General features: G+C 37.6%; 1 protein-coding gene and 1 long non-coding RNA gene across 2 annotated transcripts; one reads left to right on the plus strand and one right to left on the minus strand.

Annotated features, from left to right (window-relative positions):
- The first annotated feature begins 599 nt into the window (after window positions 1–599).
- On the plus strand, window positions 600–15207 carry LOC103468989 (uncharacterized). The gene is made up of 3 exons (XR_534283.3): window positions 600–768; window positions 7096–7221; window positions 15049–15207. It is a non-coding gene; the product is annotated as an uncharacterized LOC103468989 (long non-coding RNA).
- On the minus strand, window positions 4364–17178 carry ntf4 (neurotrophin 4). Its single transcript, XM_017306068.2, has 2 exons — window positions 16625–17178; window positions 4364–6022 (listed from the first exon to the last, which is right to left on the minus strand). Exon 2 carries the CDS (start codon window positions 6001–6003, stop codon window positions 4981–4983), a length of 1023 nt encoding a protein of 340 aa, XP_017161557.2. The 5' UTR covers window positions 6004–6022; window positions 16625–17178; the 3' UTR covers window positions 4364–4980.
- Window positions 17179–22395: the final 5217 nt, after the last annotated feature.

Consider the following 22395-nt stretch of genomic DNA (forward strand, 5'->3'; position numbering starts at 1 on the left):
AACAAATAATATATTTGAATAAAAATGCTGTTTTGCTAGGATGAGGTGATTTTTCTACATGCAATGACTTATAAGACAGAAAAAAAGGAGAAGTAAATTTCTCCAAAAAGACTTATAATTTATTTTTTTTGGAAAAAAAAACTCAGAAAAAAAAACTGAAATTTGCAACAAACTGAAATTTTGAGATTAATTTAATATATTTTCTATGTAAAAAGCTTTAAAAACTTTTCTGAGCTGGTAATTTGTTTTACTTTCAGAAATTTTCTGGGCTTCAAATCTAAAAAAATTTCAGAAATTTCCTAGAAAAAAACATTGATGTTTTTGCCTCAGGTTTTTTTTTTTTACACATTTTTTTCTCATTTAATAATTTTTCTATCTCCAGTAATCTTAATAAACTGTCATATTTTTCGGCAGTATGTATTTCGCAAAATTGCGACTTTAGCACGTTTTCCCCGCATCACGCAAGTCACGTGATCCACAACCGGATGTTACTACCGGGGGAAAAGATTCGGGCAGGAAGTGGCAGGGGGATGTTTTTTAATGACTCACTGAAAGAACGAACTTTTCCACGTGTGATTTTAATTTCGTCTCTTACTTAATGAAAAACATCACAATTGGTGTCACATAATTTATGACAAATTTTTGCGCACATTCGTAACAGAAACTCAGTTTTTGTCAACGATTCCCCGCAGCCGTCATCGGTTCAAATGAAACATAATTTTTCTGGATCACCAATAAGCAGAATGAAGCTTCAGGCCTTGGCAGCAGGTGGGTTTGATTATTTCAGCTTTCAGTAACTACAGACTCACATGTACATACCTGTATTTGTGTATTTCTTTCTTCTTTATTCTTTTTTTGGCATCATTAGATTTGCCAGCAAGAAACATAGCAAAACAACTGTCTGGGCTAGGAACTAAAATACCTGAGAACCCTTCGTAAAACACTTATCAGTGGATATTTTAATAATTCCATGCTTTGTTTTTCCTCATGTTTTTGTTCTGAAGCCTCCCTTAAGCTCAGCATTTAATTGTTTCCTGTTTTTGAATTTTTTTGTCACCTTCTGCTTTGAATCTTTGTTAATACTTTGAGGTTTAAACTTCGCTGGTTCCCTGTGACCTTTATCGGCCGTTTTTCCCACATTTTAACCTCATCATGTCCCCCGCACAACTGACCTTTATTCTGCTTATTAGACCCAGCTGTGTTCACCCCAGTTCTCATCACGCAGCCCAGTGTTTAGGTTTCTTTTGCTCTGACCTCATTTCCTGTTTGGGTTCTTCGTGTCATGTAAGATTTTTCCATTAAATCTTCACTTGAACTTCTGGACCCTCAACAAACATGATAGGAATAGTTATATGAAGTTTTAAAAGTACCTATTGCTTACTTGAACAGGTTACGATTGGTCTATGGTCTATACAAAACATGTTCATAAAATATTTTGCAAAAAAATAATTCTTGTATAATAATGATTTTAGTCTTTTCAGCTTCACCTGGAGCTGTTTTAGGGCGCCCTGTCACTGTAAATCCATGCCTTCCAACTCAACATTTACACTCGTATGTGAAAATGGCTGCAAACAAATGCAGCTGTACATATTTGAAAAGCAAAAGTGGAGCCTCCTGTACAACCAACAACAACAACAGCGGTAAAACCAGTTCACCAAACGTACTTGAGCTCAGTTTGGGTTGCTAGGAAACGGGCGGAACTCTGCTGAGGTTGCTAGGTAACGGCACAGCGAATGCTGAACTGTGTTTCATTCTAAAGGTTTTTTAAACCTTTTTCTTTCCGGGATCCAAAAAAACTGCAACTTATTGCCAAAAACCACCTTTTCCTTCTTGTGAAGTGCTTGTTCTGATTTTAGAAGCAGTAGAAACCAAAATGGAAATACAAAAACGTGAACAATCTGAATTTTGCATAATTATAATACGTCCCCGACAGCTTTTGTATGTAATTATTTTTCTTCTGGAAAGAGAGAAACTTCCAGGAGAACTTTGAACCCTTCAGACCAGATGATACAATTTATATCATGTTTGACTCTAGTTTTAGTTTCTGCCTCCATATTTTACCACGTTTGAATAATTCAAACATTTATCTTGGTTTGTCTTATAGTGAATTTGTTTATAAGTTTGGCTGTAAAGGTTGTTCCTTCCTAATTGCGCTTTAACATAACCTGCACTTTTGTTGTTTTTACTTATGCACTGTGTGAATAAATGCACTCTAAAGAAATACTGATAATACATCTATAAATACTTTTTAAATTCATCTTAATCTTGTCATATTTAACACATTTGTAAACATATGTAGTAACTTAAGTAATAAAGCAAATATTTCCAGCTTAAAAATGAAGTTTTCATTTTAAAATGAATATTTTTACCTGTTTAGAATGAAATTTAGAATTTAAATGAACTAAACAATTTAAACAAACTCAAAATCAGTGCAATGAAGCATTAAAAATCTAAGGATAAATGCATCAGAACAGTCTTCAGTCAGAGGCTACTTTTGATTTGTTGCACGACTGACTGCTACTGGAGATCCTTGCTGGTCAAAACTGAAGATCCTTAGATGATTTGAGTTGCATTTAATTTCCTTTTGGAGTAAATAAAGTCTTTTTTGAAATGAGTTGAATTATCTCTGCAATAACAAATGGATAAATAAGTTTATTATGCCTTTTTTCTAGCTTTACCTGCTTTGAAAATAAACAAAATCTTAATGACGCGAACAAAGTAGTCTGATTTTTGTAGAGAAAGCACTTAAAAGTAAAAAATATATATAGAAAAATAATAAATATAAGCAAAGAAGCACTAAAAATAAAACAAATGCATTGAAAACTAAATAAAAAATGCATTAAAAGGTGCTCAAAAATATTAAAATACAAATGTCTTTTATTATCATATCATGTAATCAGATCTTCTTTAGGTGTCACATCATTTACAACCCAGATCCTGTAAAATTCACCCACAGCTGTAAGAGTTTGGAGCAGTGAAATGAAATCTCAGTAGGTGGCGCTCTTTGCTTTTACAAGGCCAGCGACCCAAAGGCTGGAATCATCATCAGACACCGGAGAGAGCTACTACTGCATGAAGACGTCTTCTATAAATACACACGGCGATACAGAAAAGGTATACTGGTGTCATGTTGTAGACACAGCAGGAAATATATTAATATCAAAGACATGCGTACATACTAGGCAAAAAATAACTTAGGTTATGAAAGATAAATCATACAAAAACAGTACTTCTTGGTGTAAAATCTCTATATACAGAGGTGGGTAGTAACTAGTTACATTTATTTGAAAAATATACTTTTAATTGAGTGATATAGTTCATAAAGTATTGCTATTCTTGAGCTAATTTCACTGAATTGTTTTTCTAATTTTCTGCCTGCTGAACCATTTGGCACTGGAAGTATTTCACCCTGTTCCAACAAAGTACTTTCGACTGTATTGGTTTCATAGCTTTATTTTTATTTGGAAAAATGCTTCATCTGCTCCCTCAGTCTGTTATTTTGTAATCATGATATTGAATTTTTTCACTTTAGTCTTTAAAATACCAGAATTTGGACACAACTTCACATTATTAATATTAAATCAGATGATCTGATCAGTCGATCTTGAGTAATTTCTTGGACTGTTTTTACTTTTACTTGAGTAAAAATATGTTGAATTTAGGGAAGCATGTTATCAATTAATGAGTTGATAAGCGGCCATTTTGTTTAAAACCTGAGTTTCCTTTTGTGTGAAGAAGGTTGGCCGTCTCTCCATTACACGAAGAGCTAAATTTGTCATAATATGCTGAATCAAAAACAGAAAACATTGTAAAACTTTAGGAGTTTGTTGAATGTTTATATCTCTAAACAGAACCGCATAAAGTGCATCTTGCATGACTTTGTTTGGACCGCTTCTCTTTCCTGTTCTGGTATGGCTGTGCCATCTTTGTTTCTGTATCAACTGACTTGTTTTAGCATGACCAGCAGCGCTCTCTGCTGGATTGCAGCCAAACTGACTTAATCAATTTGAAGTAATTTTATTAATTGTTTGCATCCCTTGTTGAAGTCGGGCTACTCTTACTTGAGTACAATATTTGGGTTCTCTACTACAACGGCGTATTAGGGCCAAAGGAGTACATTTCTGCCAAGGAAACTCAAATTTTTAGATTAATCTAAAAAATTTTCTATATTATATAGAAACTATATATAGGAACTATATAGAAAATTTCTCAGATCTCAGAATTTGACTTTTTTTTCTGACAATTTTCCGACTGCTCACACTGAGAAACTTTCATCTTTTTTCTAGAAAATTTGATTCAAAATATGAAATTTCCTTCTTTTCTGGAAAATTTTAGATGGCTTTTAAGCAAATTTTTGAATATTTTGTGCAAATTTTCAACTCTTGATGCTAAGAGTTTTCTCAATATTTCCAGAAATGTTCTCTTTTTTAATTGGTCCTAAGACGCCATTGTTCTCTACCCATCCATCCATTTCCATCCATCCATCCATTTTCTTGCACCCTTTTTCCCTCAGTGGGGTCGGGAGGGGTGCTGGTGCCCATCTCCAGCCAACGTTTCGGGCGAGAGGCGGGGTGCACCCTGGACAGGTCGCCAGTCTGTCGCAGGGCAACACAGAGACACACAGGACACACAACCATGCACACACACACTCACACCTAGGGGCAATTTGGAGAGGCCAATTAACCTGACAGTCATGTTTTTGGACTGTGGGAGGAAACCGGAGTACCCGGAGAAAACCCACCATGCACAGGGAGAACATGCAAACTCCATGCAGAAAGATCCCAGGCTGGGAATCGAACCCAGAACCTTCTTGCTGCAAGGCAACAGCTCTACCAACTGCGCCACTGTGCAGCCCTACCCACCTCTGTCTATATAACAGTTTCCCTAAAATCATTTAGCATTGAGGTCTTCTTGTTTTTTTGTAAAAGTCATAAAATGGAGGAAGGAGACAGAACGTCCAAACGGTCTTCCTTCCTTGCGTTAGACTCTCCTGCGCCTCGTCATCACGTCCTTCCCCTGATTTGTTCTGGACAGCAGCACGCAGACGCAGGACGAGTCTATCCGGATCCACCGCCATCCCATCTTGTTCTTGGCGTCCTTGGAGAGCGCGCGGACGTACGACTGCTTCTCTCTGCACTCGCTCCGCCATTGTTTTTTATCCACGCCGAGGCAGCTGGCCCCGGCGACGCCGGCCGCCGCGGACCTCGCGCCCGCTCCCCGCGTCCTGCTCGAGCCGCTTTGCCCGTCGGGCCGGCGGCACCGCGTCTCGTAAAAGTACTGCTTGAGCGCGCCCGTCATTGTCTGGATCTGCGGGACGATGGTGACCCGCTCGCCGTGCGAGTCGATAGCCGTGGTTTTGTTGTTGACCCACGTGCTTTCCGACTCGCACACGGACTTCTCCCCCCTGCGGGTGTCTATCAGGTGTGAACGTTTGTCCCGTTTCACCGGGCGGTACGCCTCGTCGACGGGCTCCCTGTTGTAGTCCGCCCATGTCGGAGTCGGCGTGGTCCGGTCGGCGGCGCGATCACCGTGACCCTCTATGTCTCCGTCGCTGTCGTCCTCCATTAGCCCGTTCTCCAACATCAGCAGCAGCGGCGGATGCTCCGGTGGTGACGGCGAGGGCGAGAACAGGACGCGGGGATGTGCGTCCAGAAACATTTCGTCTATTTCCAGACCCAAACCGACATCTACGGCGGGGCTGTCCTCTGCTGCGCCTGTCCTAAAATGGCGCGACATCGAGTCCGAGTCGCCATCTTTCCTGCTGGCTTTGTAGTCCTTTGGTAGCGAGTTTTCCTGGGAAATTTCCTCGGTCCTGAGCGGTTCTTCTTCTTCTTCTTCTTCTGCGGGAACGTCCGGACTGCTGAACGGTTCGTAGGTTATCTGGTTCTCCACTTCGGACGTGGAGGTCTGCTTACGATCCTCGCTGGGCTGCGCGGTCGCGGGGTTGTGAGGGAAGGGCAGGGCCGAGGCGATCACCATGGCAACCAGGGGAAGCCAGTGCATCACTCCCAGGACGTATCAGCTGGCAAGGAGAGGAGAGACGCGTTAATTCATATTTCAGCTTTCAGACTCCCTCCCCTTCATAATACATAAAAAAAAAGATACATCTTAGAACTTAATTTTTGCAAACTAAATGTCACAAACTTCACCCAAGACAATATCAGTGTCTTAGTTTCTGAAAAAGTGCTACAAACATTTAAAGTATTATTATAACTTTTTGAATTTGTGGACAGGGATGGCCAAAGCCTTTTTGGGGCCCTCAGCAGATTTAATTTGGGCCCCCCACACCAACATGTCAACACCAGATGTTTTGTTGTTGTCAGGCTACTGTGATCATTATTTGTATTTAGCTTACATTATACCAGTTTGGTATGACTGATGATTTAACCTTGCAGGAGTAGCAAACTAAAAAAAGTAAATAATTTTGAAAGGCTGAACGGTATTTAAGTGTGCCACATTATTTTATACTTGGGTATTATTTTAAAATACCTAAGTATTTTAAAGTAGGGCTGGATGATATGGCTGAAAAACGTGTCCTGACATAAGCATTTCATATCAATCTATTGATAATTATTGATTTGTTTTTGGTTTTAAATGTCTGAAATACTGTAAAAACTGGTGGCGGGATCTTTCTTGTTTTATCCTCAGTTTTCACTCCGTTGTTTTTTTCTTCTTCTTTTTTTTAAAACGGCGAGGAATGGTGGCAAAACCTGAAACTGCTGGTTTGCAAATTAATGAACAAGTTGTTGCTAGGCAACAAAAGAGTGAGTGAGTTGCTAGGTAGCCAAAAGTTAACTATAAAAATAATATAGAAATCGTTTTTCCATGTGTAATATCATTTAGTTTGTATCATTCAATGTTATTTTGAATATAAATATTTTTATCATGCTAGCTTGGTGCTCTTTGGGGCCCCCTAGTGGTGTGGGGGCCTCAAACAGCCATTTAACTCGCATCTACTTTGGGCTGGCTCTGGCAGCTTTGACAGTGAAACAAAGAGCCCCAATTAGGGTGTAAAACGAGTGTTTTTACTGGCGGCTCTAAGCTTTATGACTGCAGAGCTTCAGCTGCTGACGTATGGCTTTAAAATCTTGGCAGAACTTGTGGAAAAACAGGACCGAGAACAGAGAGATCGCACTTTTCTTCATGTGGAGCCCAGGAGGGGAACCTTGGAGATTCTGCTGAATGAGGAACTGACCTTCAAACGGAGACGCTGACAATCTGGTATGTGCTCAACTCAGACTCGTTAAATCAACGGAAGAGATCCAGAGAGAATAAATTAGTTTTGCTAATTCAGAGCAGTTACTTTTTCCCCTGAAAATCTAAAGTTTCCTGTTTAAACGCGACCTATTATACTTCCTTGAACAGATTAGGATAGATCTACGGCCTAAAGCATCTTCATTACATTTAGTCGGCTCGGTTCAAAATGAGTTTTAGGGCCTCTTGTCATTTTACATCCAAATAATTTGCTGTTGGCTCAATATTTACACTCGCATGTAAAAATGGGTGCAAACAAATGAGAAATTGTACAACTCTGAGAAGCAGAAGTGGAGCCTCCTGCACAACCAACAAGAATCCAGTAAGTGGTTTCTGGATGGTAAGTCAACAATAAAACACTTCTCTTTTCCAGCAGCCATTATGCAGCGCATACAGAGATGAAACCAGCTGACCAAATGTGCTGGAGCTCAGTTTGGGTTGCTAGGTGACGGGCAGAGTTTACTTGCAGAGTGTTACTGATACTTTGTGACGTTACATTCTGAAGTTTTCTGAAACGGTTCACCACAAAGCAGAAGCGGCAGAGATCAAAATGGAAGTACAAAGACGTGCAAAATGTGAATTTCTTACAAAGAATTGTTCGATTTTTACCAGGATTTATGTGAAATATGCTCTTAGATGAACAAAAGTGCCTTTCACGCCAAAAACAAAACTTAAGAAGGTAAATAAATATACTTTTATGCTTTATGAGGACAGAAAGACACCAGAAAGAAAGAAAGAGGAAACTTTTCTCAATCCACGATCAAAGCTTTGATTTTTTTGTACAATTATTTCCTCTGATTTTTTTGATGCTGTGCAGCTGGAAGGATTTTTACTCCTACTTTTTTACTTTAGGATAACTGTTACGATGCGTAACTATGGCAACAAGGTGTTTTTGTTTGTTTATTTTGTTCAGGAGGATCTTATTGGCACCTTTAAAAGCTCAATTAATACTTTAACTATGACCTCAAACCCTGGAGGAGTTGGAAATAGAAATTCAAACCATTTCATCCATCCATCACAACGGGTCGGGATCGTATCCCAGACTTCATCTTTCTAACCTGACAGATTTAACGAGGCGCAGCAAAAGCAAATGAGGTGGATTAGCAGAGTTTCTCAACAACTGATGGTGTCGTCCAGGACATTTTGCAATGAAATGTCACCTCTGCTGCCTGATGTTGAGCTGCCATTCATGGCTGTAATGAGACTGTCTTCAGTCAGAGGTCTCTTCAGAATGGTTGCAAAACTGACTGCTACTGGAGATCTCTCCTCTTTGAAGATGCTTGGGTGACATGACTTGAACTTTATTTCCCCTTTTCAGTTGACCTGAATTGAATTATCTTTTAAAATTAAAAATACAAAAATAAGTTGTTTTTTAAACTTTACTACTAAAATGTTAAAAACAAACACAGTACTCTGTTTTCTTAAGAATTTTTCTTACAGATTTCCTTTTTTTCCTTATTTTGCTGGCCATATTTGTGTCTTGCGGTTGAGGGCTGCACAGGATCATTTCAAGGGCCACAGAATGGCCCCCAGACCAACTTTGAACTCCCTTTGACTTAAAGCAACACTTTAAAAAATAAATTCCTTAACAGCAACACTGCAAAAAATGCAGATTTTAAGTACTTTTGGTAAAGTTTCTAGTGCAAATATCTTTGTACACTTTAAAAAATGGCAAAACTTTCCAGTTAGAAATAAGAGTTTAAGTTGATAATTATTTAATATTGATGAAAAAATACTGGCTGTAAGTGAAATAATCTGCCAGTGGAGCCAGTGCTTTTTGCTTTAATCAATATTAAGCAATTATTTACTCATATTGCTGAATAGTTACTTGTAAGTTAGTTTTGTCTTATTTCAAGTGGATTAAGATATTTGCACTAGAAACTACCAAAAATACAAAATATTTGTGTGTGTGTGTGTGTGTGGAGGGGGGGGTTCATTGCTGCTGAAGAGAAATTTTATCCCAGCAATAAATAGAAGCTTATTTTGAGTCAATAATCGCTTAATATTGATTAAAATTTAAAAAGTACTTGTTCCACTGGCAGATCATTTCACTTAGCAAGAACTTTTTCATCAATATTAAGGAATTACTCGCTTAAAAAAGCTACTTCTTGCTCAAAAGTTACTTGTAAGCTGGTTTCCAGTGAACATGAAAACACAGAACGTCGTTATTTCTGCGTTTTGACATTGTTTTACCTGGAAGCTGAACTTGTGAGCACAGGACGGAGGTTTAATTTACGTCAAATCTAAAAGGCGCCGCTTCTTTTTGCCAGTAGCTCTTGTAAGACTCGACAGGATTTTAGTTGTACCTCAAACACCAGATCACACGACGACTAAACCTCAGGTATCCTCGCTGAACTCAGCCGCAGGGCGACTCTGTTCTTCTCTGGAATGGCAAGCGACTGATTCATTAGGCTGAATGAGCTTCCGTTATTGAGAGATGGCAGCATTAGTAAATATCCTGCATGCCATAACCTGCATCGTTTCAGCTGTAACTGTTATTACAATCGGAGCCAATACCGACTCCCAGCGCGCTCCCAGGAGCAGTGATAACGGTTACACAGCCATCAAAAATGTAAACATTTCCCGGGACGGAGACGGACGCTTTCAGCCGTCCGTGAGTCTGTGTGCATGAAATGAAGCGCAGCGAGGCGGGAAGGCATGATTCATCCGCATTTCAACACGAGGTTGCCCTCTGACTAACACGACAAATATTCCAGTCACCCCCGTCTTTGTGGCAGCCACAGCGGGCTTTCATTCAGGCGGCACACACACACTGCAAAAACACGAAATCAAGCCAAGTGTCTTTAATTTATAACGCTAATATATTAGTACACTTGAAATGAGACAAAACTAACTTGCAGGTAACTTTTTAGCAAGATAGGAGGTCAAATAATACTTATGGTCAGTAATTACTTAATATTGATAAAGAACTAGTTCCACTGTATAAGTGAAATATTTAATCAATATTGAGGGATTAACTTAAAACAAGCTACTATATCTTGTTGAAAAGTTACTTGTAAATTAGTTTTGTCTAATTTCAAGTGTACCAAGATGTTTGTACTAGAAACTAGACCAAAAACACTTTGTAAGATTTTTTTTTGCAGTGTAGTCAAATTAAACGGTCAATAAAATCAAATAAAACAGAATTGATTCATTTGTGCTACTGCTGCACTGCAAAAACACAAATCCTTAAAGTATTTTTGGTTTTCTTTCTAGTAAACTTGAAATAAGACAAATAAGAGAAATAAGTTTTCATCAAGATAACTTGTTTTAAACCAATATTTCCCTAATATTGATTAAAATTGGCAGATTATTTAACTTAACGAGACATTTTCATACAACTGAAATAATCTGGCAGTGGAACTAGAACTTTTAAATCAACATAAAGGAAGTCTTGACTTAAACTACTGTAGGTGGCTAAAAAGCTACATAAGCCATTTTTGTCTTATTTCAAGTGTAAGACATTTGACCAAAAATACCTGCTAAAGGTTTGTATTTTTACAGTGTAGTAAATAAAGTCCAGGAACAAGTTGGTCAAAAAAAATGCATGAAACCAGAATCGAGTCACTTAGTTTTGTTTTCTAAGTGTACAGATTTAAAAGTAACTATTTTTAACAAGTTATATGAACTTGTTTTAAGTCAATAATTATTTAATGTATGATGAGACTTTTGTACTAGAAAATTGACCAAAAATACTTGGTAATTTGCTTTGTGTTTTTGCAGTGTAGCAAATTAAGACCAGGAACAAGTTGATGAAAAATGCTCAAAATCTTTAAGACAAAAATGACTTAAAAATATATTAGCAAGATATGAGTTTGTTTTAAGTCAATAATTACTTAATATTGATAAAGTTCTAGTTTTATTGGTAAATTTCTCTTTATAACTTGGGAAAAATGTCTTATTATAAGTGATGAACTGGTAAGTTTTAAATGAATGTTTTACTGAAAACGGTCTCCTATTTCTTGCTGAAGTTACTTGTAAGTTAGTTTTCTCTTATTTAAAGTGTACCATGTTTGCACTAGAATCTAGATGAAACCACTGTTTTCTGTTTTTGCAGTGCATCGGCCTACGCAGCGTCGATTTTGTTGTTTGCGAGTAGAAAGAGCTGAAACGGTCGGAATGACGGGAATGTCAGCGACGCATAACTGGAGCGCCGATCGTAGTTTCCTCGGGCTGCGGGGAGCCGGGCGCTAAACGCAGGTGGACGAGAGATAAAAAGTGAGGGAGTTGCTGCGATGACTGAGTGGATGTATCGTCAGCCGCGCCCCGGACACGATGCTTGTAGCAGCAGGGGACGGGACCAGGTTCTCGTTGCCATCCAGTAACCTCGGGTGCTCCGCGTGCCTTTTGATGCCGACGATAAATCACATCAAACCAGCAACTGATCCATCCAGTCTGCCAAATTTCACTTGTGACGACGGGAAAATTTGCATATAAGCAGCAACTGTTGACAGATCTCTAAATGATGGAGAAGCGTGCGAGTTGGGTGGTGCTGAGCCAGGATTCCAGCATTTTCTGACTATTAATGACTCAACATTGCAGGTTTTGATTATAGAAAATTAACTAGTTGGGTTTTTGTTATTGAAATGATCCACAAACAGAGCCAGCCCAAGATATATGCAAGTTAAGCGGCTCCTTAAGGCCTCCACACCACCAGGGGGCCCTCAATAGCATCAAGCTAGCACGAATAATCAATTAATTGAGATAAATTAGATTATTGAAATAATTGTCAACTAATTAATTGGTGAACGAGGCTCTAGAAAGCAAAAAAAAGATAATTGCTGGAAGAAACACATATTTAGAGCAATTATGAAGCCAAAACTGTACAAAAATACAAAAATATCAACTTCAAGATAATAAAAAAAAACACTTTCTGCAAATATGTTCCACCCAGAAGTCTTCAGATGGCATAGTTTAAGCTAAAGAAATGCTATGTTACTGCATTTCAGGCAATGAAACGTTAATTTAAATAAGGATTATTATTTATTTGTATTTTTTAATATTGTATAAAAAACAAAATATGGTTAAAGTTGGTAAATGAAAAATTTGCAGAATGTGCCAAACGTTTTTATCCAATTTCTCATCAGAAAAATCAATTATCTAAATAATCGTCAGTTGATAGAATCTACTAATTTACCAGCCATAATGATGCTGGTGTGATGCAAGCTAAATACAAATTATGCTAATGTTAGAAACATAGAGTAGCTTAGCATCTAGTGTTGACATGTTAGTATGGGGGCCCCGAATGAAAATCTGTTGAAGGCCCCCAAAAGTCTTTGGCCGGCCCTGGACCTTATGAACGGGTGCAGGGCCGTGTTTTGGGTCCTGTACAGTAACTGTTTTATTCTGCATTTATATCAAGGATCGTGATGTTTGTGACGTTAGATTTGTAAAAATTTAGCTGTAAGATGTTTTTTTGTCGTTGTTTTTTTTGTAAATCTGTGTCTGAATGGCTGTTATCATTTCTGTTCTGCCGAACCGGATCAGTACTTTGTTTCCACCAGACAGTGAAATGTCAAACAGTTACAAATTAATTCAGATGGAAAACGAATGCCAACGTCAATTTTAAGTCCTGCAACATATTCCTAATTAAATTTAGGTCTGGACTTTGACTAGGCCGCTCTAACAGTAGATTTGCTTGTTTGTGAACCTCCATCTCAGTCTTTAATGTTTTGAAACCTATTACTGATTTCCATCAACTTCTACCTAGGAACGCATTCCCACAGCATTATCCTGCCACTACTATGTTCCTTAACTATTCTGGAAATTCAGGCACTAAAATTATTATTTTTTTAGTTGTATGTTACAAAAACCATGAATCACACTGCAAAAACTCAAACTTTACTCAAGTTTTGATTAAATTTCTAGTTCATATATCTTAGTACATTTGAATTAAGACAAAACTGACTTAGAAGTAATTAACAAGATATAGGAGCTTATTTAAAAACAATAATTCTTAATATTGATTAAAAATCACTAGTTCTACTTGGAAACAAATTCAATTACAACAAGACATTTTTCCCCATGTTATAAATGAAATGATCTGCTAGTGGAACTATCAATATTAAATTACTTAATACAAGCTTTTATATCTTGCTGAAAAGTTACTTCTAAGTTAGTTTTAACATAGTTTTTACAGTGTAAAACTGCTGAAATGGGCTCAAATCAGGACTGGATGATGATTCTTTAAAGAACAGGTTGATTTTCTATAAATAAAAGTAATTTTCCTGTCAAATATCCAGTTTAAAACCATGAAAAGACAGTAAAATTTCTTGCTGTGATTTTGTGTTTATCAGCAAATTTTGATTAAAAACTCAGGTTTAATGTAGCAAATTAAAGGTAGATGTTGATATTTGAGCTTTAATCGCTGTTTATTTGACAAAAATGAATGTTTTAAATAACGTAATTGTGAGTAAACTCCAGAAGAATCGCTGCTCATCCAGACCTGAGAGACCATCCTGACCTCTCCAGCTTTTCTCAGACTGTTGAAAGCAGACAGGCAGGTTTTTCCCCCCGTAAGTGTTGTTTTTGTAAAAAAAAAAAAAAAGCGGCGGCACTTCATCGCCGCGCTCCATTTGCCACAATGTCGCGCATCATTTAGCCGCGGCGCTAACCGACGACCCAACCGGGCTCCAGAAAGTCCAGCCCTCCTCTCCCGCCTGATCTCCACGTTTGATTTTATTTTAAAAGAAAAGAAAAGTAAAAAAAACAAAACAAATCGTGAACCAAACATGACCAGAAGGCCTCCATTCATTTCAGTGATCTTATTGTTTGCATTAGCCAGATGATGACTGCAGATTAATTGGACGTCTTGCATGAAAATGTTCAGAAACAGAAGAAGTTTGAACATTCCTGCTTCTTTTAACTCTTTCATTACCTTTTGTGTGAGTAAATATAATAAAAATTCTCCCTCCTTACACACACTGGAAAATGAGAATGGAGCCACAACTTCACAAAATCAAGTTATTTTGTAAAATGTAATCAAATTTTTTTGTCAAACTTCATTTGTTTAACATTATAACTTCATAAATTTACTTGGTTAAACTTAATTTGATTACTTCTTTAATTGTAATCCAACAAAATTTCAACAAATTTACCAGATTTTTTTTCTTTTTTGAACAAACATTTAAAGTATTCGTCTGTTTTCAGACAAATTTAGATTAAAATGTTAACATTTTGATTAATTTGAATAACAATTTCCTTGTTACAAAAGAAAACAAACAAAACAAACTTCTTGCAGGATGTTTTGTTGCAAAAATTATTCACAAATCATAACAGATTTTAACGGAATTTTATATTTATATTCACTGTAAAAACACAAAATTGTACCAAGTATTTTAGTTTCTTGTCCAAATATCTTAATGCACTCAAAAAAGTAAAAAACTAACTAAGTAGTAACTTTTCACCAGGATATAGGATCTTGTTTTAATTCTTTCATATTGATTTAAAGTTACTTGTAAGTCAGTTTTGTCTTTTTCTTACTTGCACTAGAAACTAGATTTAAATACTTGGTAAGACTTTGTGTTTTTGCAGTGTAAAGGCTTTAAAGTTGCACACTAATAAAAATGTGAAGTGTTTATTTTGCAGAGATGTCCAGTAGCTGCAGCTCAGTCAGAATGGATGGAGATTATTCATAAACCTGAGTTTTCTGGTGTTGCCACAGATTCTGAGCTGGGTTTTGACTAGGCCATTCTAATGCATGATCATAGTTCGATTTAACTCACTCTGTATGTTTCAGGGTGAAACTCGAGGTACTTTCAGGTTCGCCTTATCTGTGTCTAACGTTCCCCACAGCATGATGCTGCCACGCTGCTGTGAATCCCTGCAGCTCCTCCAGAGTTACAAAACACATCGAACTTCATGGAGAAACATGGAAAACGTGGAGCTGATATGAACGTTTTCATGGAAACGGTGGTGAGAAGCGGCGAGCAGACGCCATAAAGCAGCGGAGGCTGCTGCTCGTTGCTAGTCGGCCTCCTCCTGCGCGGCTAACGTCAGCCTGACGGCCCCATGATGCGCTCTGCGTGCTTAGAGTTGCGGCTGCGCCCCGTCCTGCGCTAATCTGGACTCTTTGAAGTTGTGCAACTCAAGGAGCTGCAAGAAACTGAAGCAGTTCCCTCTAAAAACTGGATGCAAAAATATTTTCTCCTACTCAATAAATGCATCAGAGCTAAGAAATCCCACCTCTTTTGAGCCATAAATGCATCACCAGCAGCATGGATTTTCTTTTACTTTCCTGTAAGCCCATAAAGGTGAAGAGCAAATACTTTCATGCATAAACGAATAACATCCAGCAATTCATTTTTCTGGATTCTCTCTTGCAAATAATCTTAATTTCTGTTTTATGGATTAAAAATCTGTAATAAATTCGTTACAGTCTCTTTATTAAGCTTTTTATTTGCTTTCAGATGTTTCCATGTTCACCAGAAGAGTTTTAAAATTTAAGACTTTGACACTAAAAGCTAATTGATTTGATAGTTTTTAATCCTGAAAAAGTTCCAGTTTTTAAATCTTGGGGAAATGGATGACTTTAAGCTATAAAGAACAGAAACTTTCCACCAAAACAGATTTTTTTTAATCTCTGAAAAGGCAGAAGATTAATCAAAAGATTATTTTCTGAATGTGTTTGGGTTACATTAAAAAGATTTTATAATTTTTGGATCAACTTTTGCAATTTAAACACATTCCACGTGGTTTTGGTTTCACTTAACAGGTTTTTTTATTCTATTTTTGCACATTTTTGTTTGGAAATCCTCTAAAAATCAGACGTGTGCACTTCTGCATGTTTCTAATTTAGTGACATGGAAAAAAAATAACAATCCAGGTTAATGTTTGGCGTCCCGCAGTGCAAACACCCAAATCATTCAAGCTTTGTTTCAATCCATGCAGAGACCCCCACCTATAAGAGGAAAAAACTCTCTCCTTGCGCTGTTCGCACTTGCATTTTTTCGCTAAAAAGCGGAATGCCACCCACAGCGCCAGCTCGGCCCATTATCTTGCTGACAAGCCGGAGTTTAGACATCAACTCGGCGATGTGTGTGTGTGATCTACCTGCGGGTTGGGACCGTGACTCAGTAGCTCTCACCTCACCTGAGTGACTGCCAAAGAAAACAAAATGCGCAGCAGCCTAAAAAGGCGCAAGACGGCCAAGATAAATGCAGAAATGAAGTGGGAGAAATGCCGCAACAGAAACTCGCCAGAAGAATAAAGCCACACAGCGTGCATGTCTCCGCATGTCTGAACACGAAGAAAATGGATAATTAAAGTTTATGGAGCTAAATGTGTTTGTTTTTCTAGCAGTTTGTATTAGTTTAAAACATTTATTCATGTGAATAATAACAGTAATAATAAAGATGAGTTATATGCGTACCGTTTAGGTGAGATCCGGACCCCGCGTCCTTCCAGCTGACACCACATTGATTATTGAGTCCTGTCGCCTGTTGCTCAACTGGTTTCTTTAAAAAAAAAAATACTCAAAAATCACTTTCACTTGGAAACACTGGATACAAACTCAAACATTTCTTTCTCCTTTTAGTAATCCGTGACATCGCATGCATGCAAAGAGAGAAACCCACTTGGAGAAGAATGGAATAAATAAAAGTAGCGCAGTTTAATCAACTATTTTAAAAAAACAAACTCCTGTTCTCCAGGGAGCGCTTCCAATGAAAGGAGGGGAAAAATGCGACGTGGGAAGTTTTAAAAATGGAATTGAGCCTCGAAATATTCCCACATGTTGGTCCTCCGTGAGGGGCGCTTTCTCGGAAAGTGTGTTTCAGTTCAAATAGGTGAGCGAGTGGAGCTGGGGAAGAAGTTCGGCTAATGTTTTATGGCTCTGAGCTCCGCCTGAAACCCGCGCTGCAAGCTAGCTCAAGCTACCAGCATCACTTCCGGTTTGGAACTTCTGAATAAAACTCGTTTCAGAACGACGGCTGTGTAGGAGCGACGAAGTGCTTTTATTTTTTTAGCTGAAATAGGGCACTTCCGGTGTTAAATGCTAACTTGATTCGGCTAACTTTTTTTTCAGGGAGGGGGAATACAGGAAAATTAAACGAGGAACATTTGTTTAAGTCATACAACAAATGTAAACTGTTAAAATAACACAAGCACATCCGGTCAGAAGTTTACATACACCCATCACGGAAGTTATTTATTCGAAGATTGCGTTTGACGTTTTTATTTAAAAAGTGACTCAAGTATGTCATTTACAAATTCAAATATTTTCATAGTAATAATTGGTTGCAAAAGTTTATTTTGGATTTTCTCAAGTGGTGCTGAAAGTTTTAGAGGCAGAGTTTTCAAAGTGTGGCCTGAGGGCCATTTGTGGCGCCTGGGAAGATTTTGTGCGGACCCTGATTGTAATTCAAGAATGATCAAAAATGTACTTTTTAATTAGCATAAAATTATTACTAATTAAATCAAATGTGAAGTGCTACGGAAGTGTTTAATTTCCAAACATAGTAAAGGAATTCAGGATCAGCATCTCATCATATTAAACTATGTTCCTGCGACGGATCATGACTTCATAAAAAGGCATCTTATCACTACGTTTCTTCTGGATGACACTCAAATATCCTGCAAGCTGTTGCAGTTTTACTGTTACGACTTTTCTCATTGGAACGAGAAGACATTTTGGTTTTAATGAGCTATAAATCTCTTAATAAAACTTGTTTAAACGAGATTTATATCTGACAATAAAGACAAAGTGCTTTAACAAGATACTGCTCCTGAATTCATTTTGTAGTTCTGGCAGTTAAATGTTTCTGTAAGTATACATGTTTTAAAAGGGCACTGAAGTTTTGTTGTGGCCAAAATTGTTGTTTTTTTAAATTTATTCTTCACCTCAACGAATATGTGTTTAAAAAAAGATGTTTGCTGCATTTCCAATAAAAAACTTTGTTCTGCTAAATTTGAAAAAACAAAATTTTGCAACTGCAGTGTTTCCATTAACTAAGAAACACAATTAAAATCACACATGAATAAGTTTGTTCATGCAGTAAATCACTAAAAATCATGCAGCGCCTTTGTCCTTCTACCACTTCCTGTCGTCGTCTTCTTCATTTTTTCCAGCAGTAGCAACATCTGGTTGTTGATCACATGACTTGTATGATATGAAAAATGTGTTTCCATTGCAGTTTTATGCAAAGCATGCATAGTTTTGACACAGCAGAAAAACCACCTCTTCCCAGCACAAAAGCTTTTTATTGGAATTGGTGTGTTTATGTCAAGCAAATTAATTTTTGTAATTCCAATTTGTGCATTTTCTGGTGAACAGAAATGCACAGGAACCTTTCAAGATGCACATGTTGGTCTTAAGGCGGAAAAATGTTGATTTACACTCTTTGAAGATATTTCTAAACAATAAAACATTCCATGATCATTAATTTAAACAATTATAAAAGAGCAAAGTTATTAAAATCTACATTTTGTCATAATCTAGAGGGATTCTCCAGCTGTCTAACTCGGATGAAAGGAAATTGGTTGGGATGTTTCAGGACTCCCAAGACTTTAAAACTTTAACAAAATCAACCAGGGTGTATGATTAATATTGACCCAGAGTCGATCAAATTAAATTCATTATAAGTTGAAACCTTTTCATGTATTTTTGTAAATTCATTAAAAACACAAGATGTATGTAAACTTCTGACTTAAACTGTAATACAAAAAAGAAACAATCAAGGCTTTTTATGTAAAATGCTGCCAATTTTTACAATATTAATGAGCATTTGTCATTTTTTTCTGCTCATTTTAACTCAAACTGCAATAGAAACCAACGCGGTTTGGCCTGCAGCCAGAAACGTTTCAATTTTATCTTATATTTGAGTAACTTATTGAAAACAGGCTGAAGCAAAGTTGGAAGCCCGAACTCATTAAGGTTCCCATCTGCAAGCGCAAGGAGCTGCAACATGATTCCTTTTGGCACAAGCCAACCGGAGGATGTAACCTCCAGTTCAATGCCAAATAACAGTCTGTGTGCCGATTGCTTCCTGGTTGCTTCTGCCAGGTTTTCAGTAAGATCACAACATGTGGCAAACATGTGGCTGATTCTGGCTTTTACAAATAAAAGAAAGGTGCACATGTGGGAAAAAATTAACATGAGAGAAACATAATTTAGACCTTTTAAAAAAATGTTCTTCAATCCATATTTCTGATTGCAACAGGGGTGTACTTAAGACTTCTGAGGCCTGGGGTCCTTACGGCCCCCCTCTTCCTAGCTCATGAGTTACTTTAATAAAATACATCAGAATAACTGCATTTTTAAACCACTATATGATAATCCATCTTAGATCAAAGTGATAAATTGTGCATCTTCACAAGTGTGGAAGATGCTTTTTAAATATTTTTTTTCATTATTGTGATGTAAACAAATAAAATACATGTATTAAGATTAAGTATATAAACAGAAACAAAAGAAAAAGTGTGAAAAAAATCATAAACAGAGCAGGTCAGTCTGTTGGGTGGTACAGAATGGGTTTTTGTTGATATGGTAGGAAAGGAAAGTAAAAAAATACATAAAGTCCTTGATTATATTACTGATAATAATAAAAACAACTAAATTAATGATAATAATAGTTAGGACATGCTTACGGATCATGTGTACCAAACCCCCTTTGGACTTTTTATTTCTTTCAGATCAGTTCTCTGCAGTTTAATAGATGTTATTTTAAAAAAAGGAAATAAATCACAATGCTCTAAATAAGCAAGGAAGTGGCAGCATTATGCTGTGTGGCTTTTAAAATAAAGAAATCAACAGATGCATGACTGAAAATAAAACTATTTAGTTACTAAAATAAGTTTTCCAGAGTCAACAGGTAGATGTGTTCCCTGTTACCATGACAACAAGGTGATCACTTTGTGTTGCATCTAACATTTTTGTGAGTAGATTTTTTATTTAAAAGTCGCAGTTTTGTCCTAATTTCTATAATATTTAATTTAAATAAGAATAAATGTATTTAATTTATTCTTGAGTTGTGCGTTGTGCATATTTCAGCTTCTCAAGCTGCATTTTCTTCTCAGCGTTTTAGATTTTCCTTCATGAAAATATCCACAAATACAAGAGAATTTCTTTACTGAGCTACTGAAACGGCAATAGAACCTGAACCTGAACCTGAACCTGAACCTGAACCTGAACCTGAACTGGCCCTCTGTATCAAAACAACTTAACCGGTAATCTTATCTACCAGTGAGGTTGATGAGTTTATCAGATAAACTGTTGAAAAGCTGCTGCATATTAACTGGAATATGCAAAACTGAGATTTCCGGCTTCCTAACTCAGAAAGAAATGTTACTCGGCGAGATCATAATAATGTCTGGTCTGAATCCTGACGCTAGCAGCATAAAGTCAGTTGGTTGTTAAACAAAAATATTTATTGGCACTGCAGGCAAAGTTTTTTTTTTTTTTTTTTTTCCAGTGCATTACGCTGCAACGGAATTTGAACAGACTGTTGTCCTGAGTTTGAGTTTCATTGTTGGGTGTTTTTCTTTCTGCTGCTCGGCTCAGCCACCTGTGGCCCGTGCAGATTTCCAACGGTTTCATGGTTAAGTGCTGCAGTGCTATGTGATTTGGCAGAGGCTGCAGCGCAAACAAGCGTGTGTATTCTTGCAGCACAGGTGGGATGAGCACGGACATCCTGGCCTTGTGCAAAATTCACATTTAGAAATGTGAATTAAAAAACAGTACAAACGATTAAAAAGAAGAAAGAAAAAAAAAACAGCCAGTTTTTGCCAATAAATTAATGTTTTTTGGAGACCTTTTTCAAAAACATTATAATGTAACAGTTCAGCAGGCACTGTGCCGTTACCTAGCAACCCTAGCAGAGTTCCGCCCGTTACCTAGCAACCTGAGGTACAGTTTGTTTGGTCAGCTGGTTTTACCGTTGAATGGCTGCTGGAAAAGACAAGTCTTTGTTGCTGGCTAAGCCTTTCCAGGTTGATGCTAAGAAACTATTTCTTAAAGATGGTTGCTGAGATCGCTCCGCACCTTTTTACGTTTTGTTAATGTAAGGATTTATTTTCACATAAATTGTTTTGCGATTGTCTTTAAAGGATGCATGTTTTGCATAATTCACATTTCACATGGTTGATTTGGGTCTCAACTGAAAAACAGTTAAAAAATGACCCGGCTGTTGACAGTTAATGTTTTTGTTGGTGTCTGGAAAATGAGCAGTTTCAAAATCCTACTGATTAAGATCATTCAACATGGTGCTGCACTGTTGCCTAGCAACTCCAGCCAAGCTTAGCCTGTCACTTAGCAACCTAAGTAGAGCTCCAAGTGGTTTACGGGTTTTACCATTAAATGCGCTGTACAATGGCTGCTGGGAAAGACAAGTGTTTTGCTGTTGACTTACCATTTGATGCATTCTTGTTAAATCTTCAACAACATTTTTGTAGGTAAGTCAATTTAACCTTGTTTGTATAACCTTTGTTCGTTTGTAGCAAGAAAAATTTATGCGACTTGTACCAACCGAATAAATTGAATTAAACTTGTTGATTGTGCAGGAGGATCCACTTCTGCTTTTGAAAGCTGTACAGCTATGTAATTGTGTATCCGTTTTGCAGCCATTTTCATGTGTGAGCGAAACATCACGATTTAGGAGTGATTTTTTGTTGTTTTGTTTTCCAATTTTTAAAATTTGATGTCATAACTTGTTCAAGGAAGTTTAACAGATCACCTTAAAAGGTAAATGTCTGAAAACGGGAGCAGCTGGCTGGCTGCTCCGTACACCGACGGGCCTTTGGGGGAAAGGAGACACAGCGGAGGTCCGTGGGGGACAAACGGGCCTGCAGACGGTTCAACGGGTCCTCGGCGCAGCACATACCAGACAAGAGTTCAGTGCCATTGACCTGCGAGAATGGCCACTGAGCCTCCCCACCTTGAATGGCCTTGTTGAAAAGCAGAGCCATAAACTGGATGATGAGCACAGAGTGGAAGAAACTCTGCCTCCCCCTGTTTTTTCTGTCACTCTCTCACATGCTATCTCTTTCTTTCCTTTACCAATTGGTGGTTTCTGTCTCACCGAACCCCTTTTCCCTTGAATGTCTAAAAAGATGAAAGGATAAGGGAAAGAATGGAGACAAAAGAGCGTTGGGTTGAGTTACCGCCGTGCCCCTGAGAGACTGCTCATGAAAGAGTTTAGGGATGAG

The sequence above is a fragment of the Poecilia reticulata genome, chromosome 8 (assembly GCF_904066995.2).
Source record: "Poecilia reticulata chromosome 8, P_reticulata-male-v2, whole genome shotgun sequence".
NCBI classification, from domain to species: domain Eukaryota; kingdom Metazoa; phylum Chordata; class Actinopteri; order Cyprinodontiformes; family Poeciliidae; genus Poecilia; species Poecilia reticulata.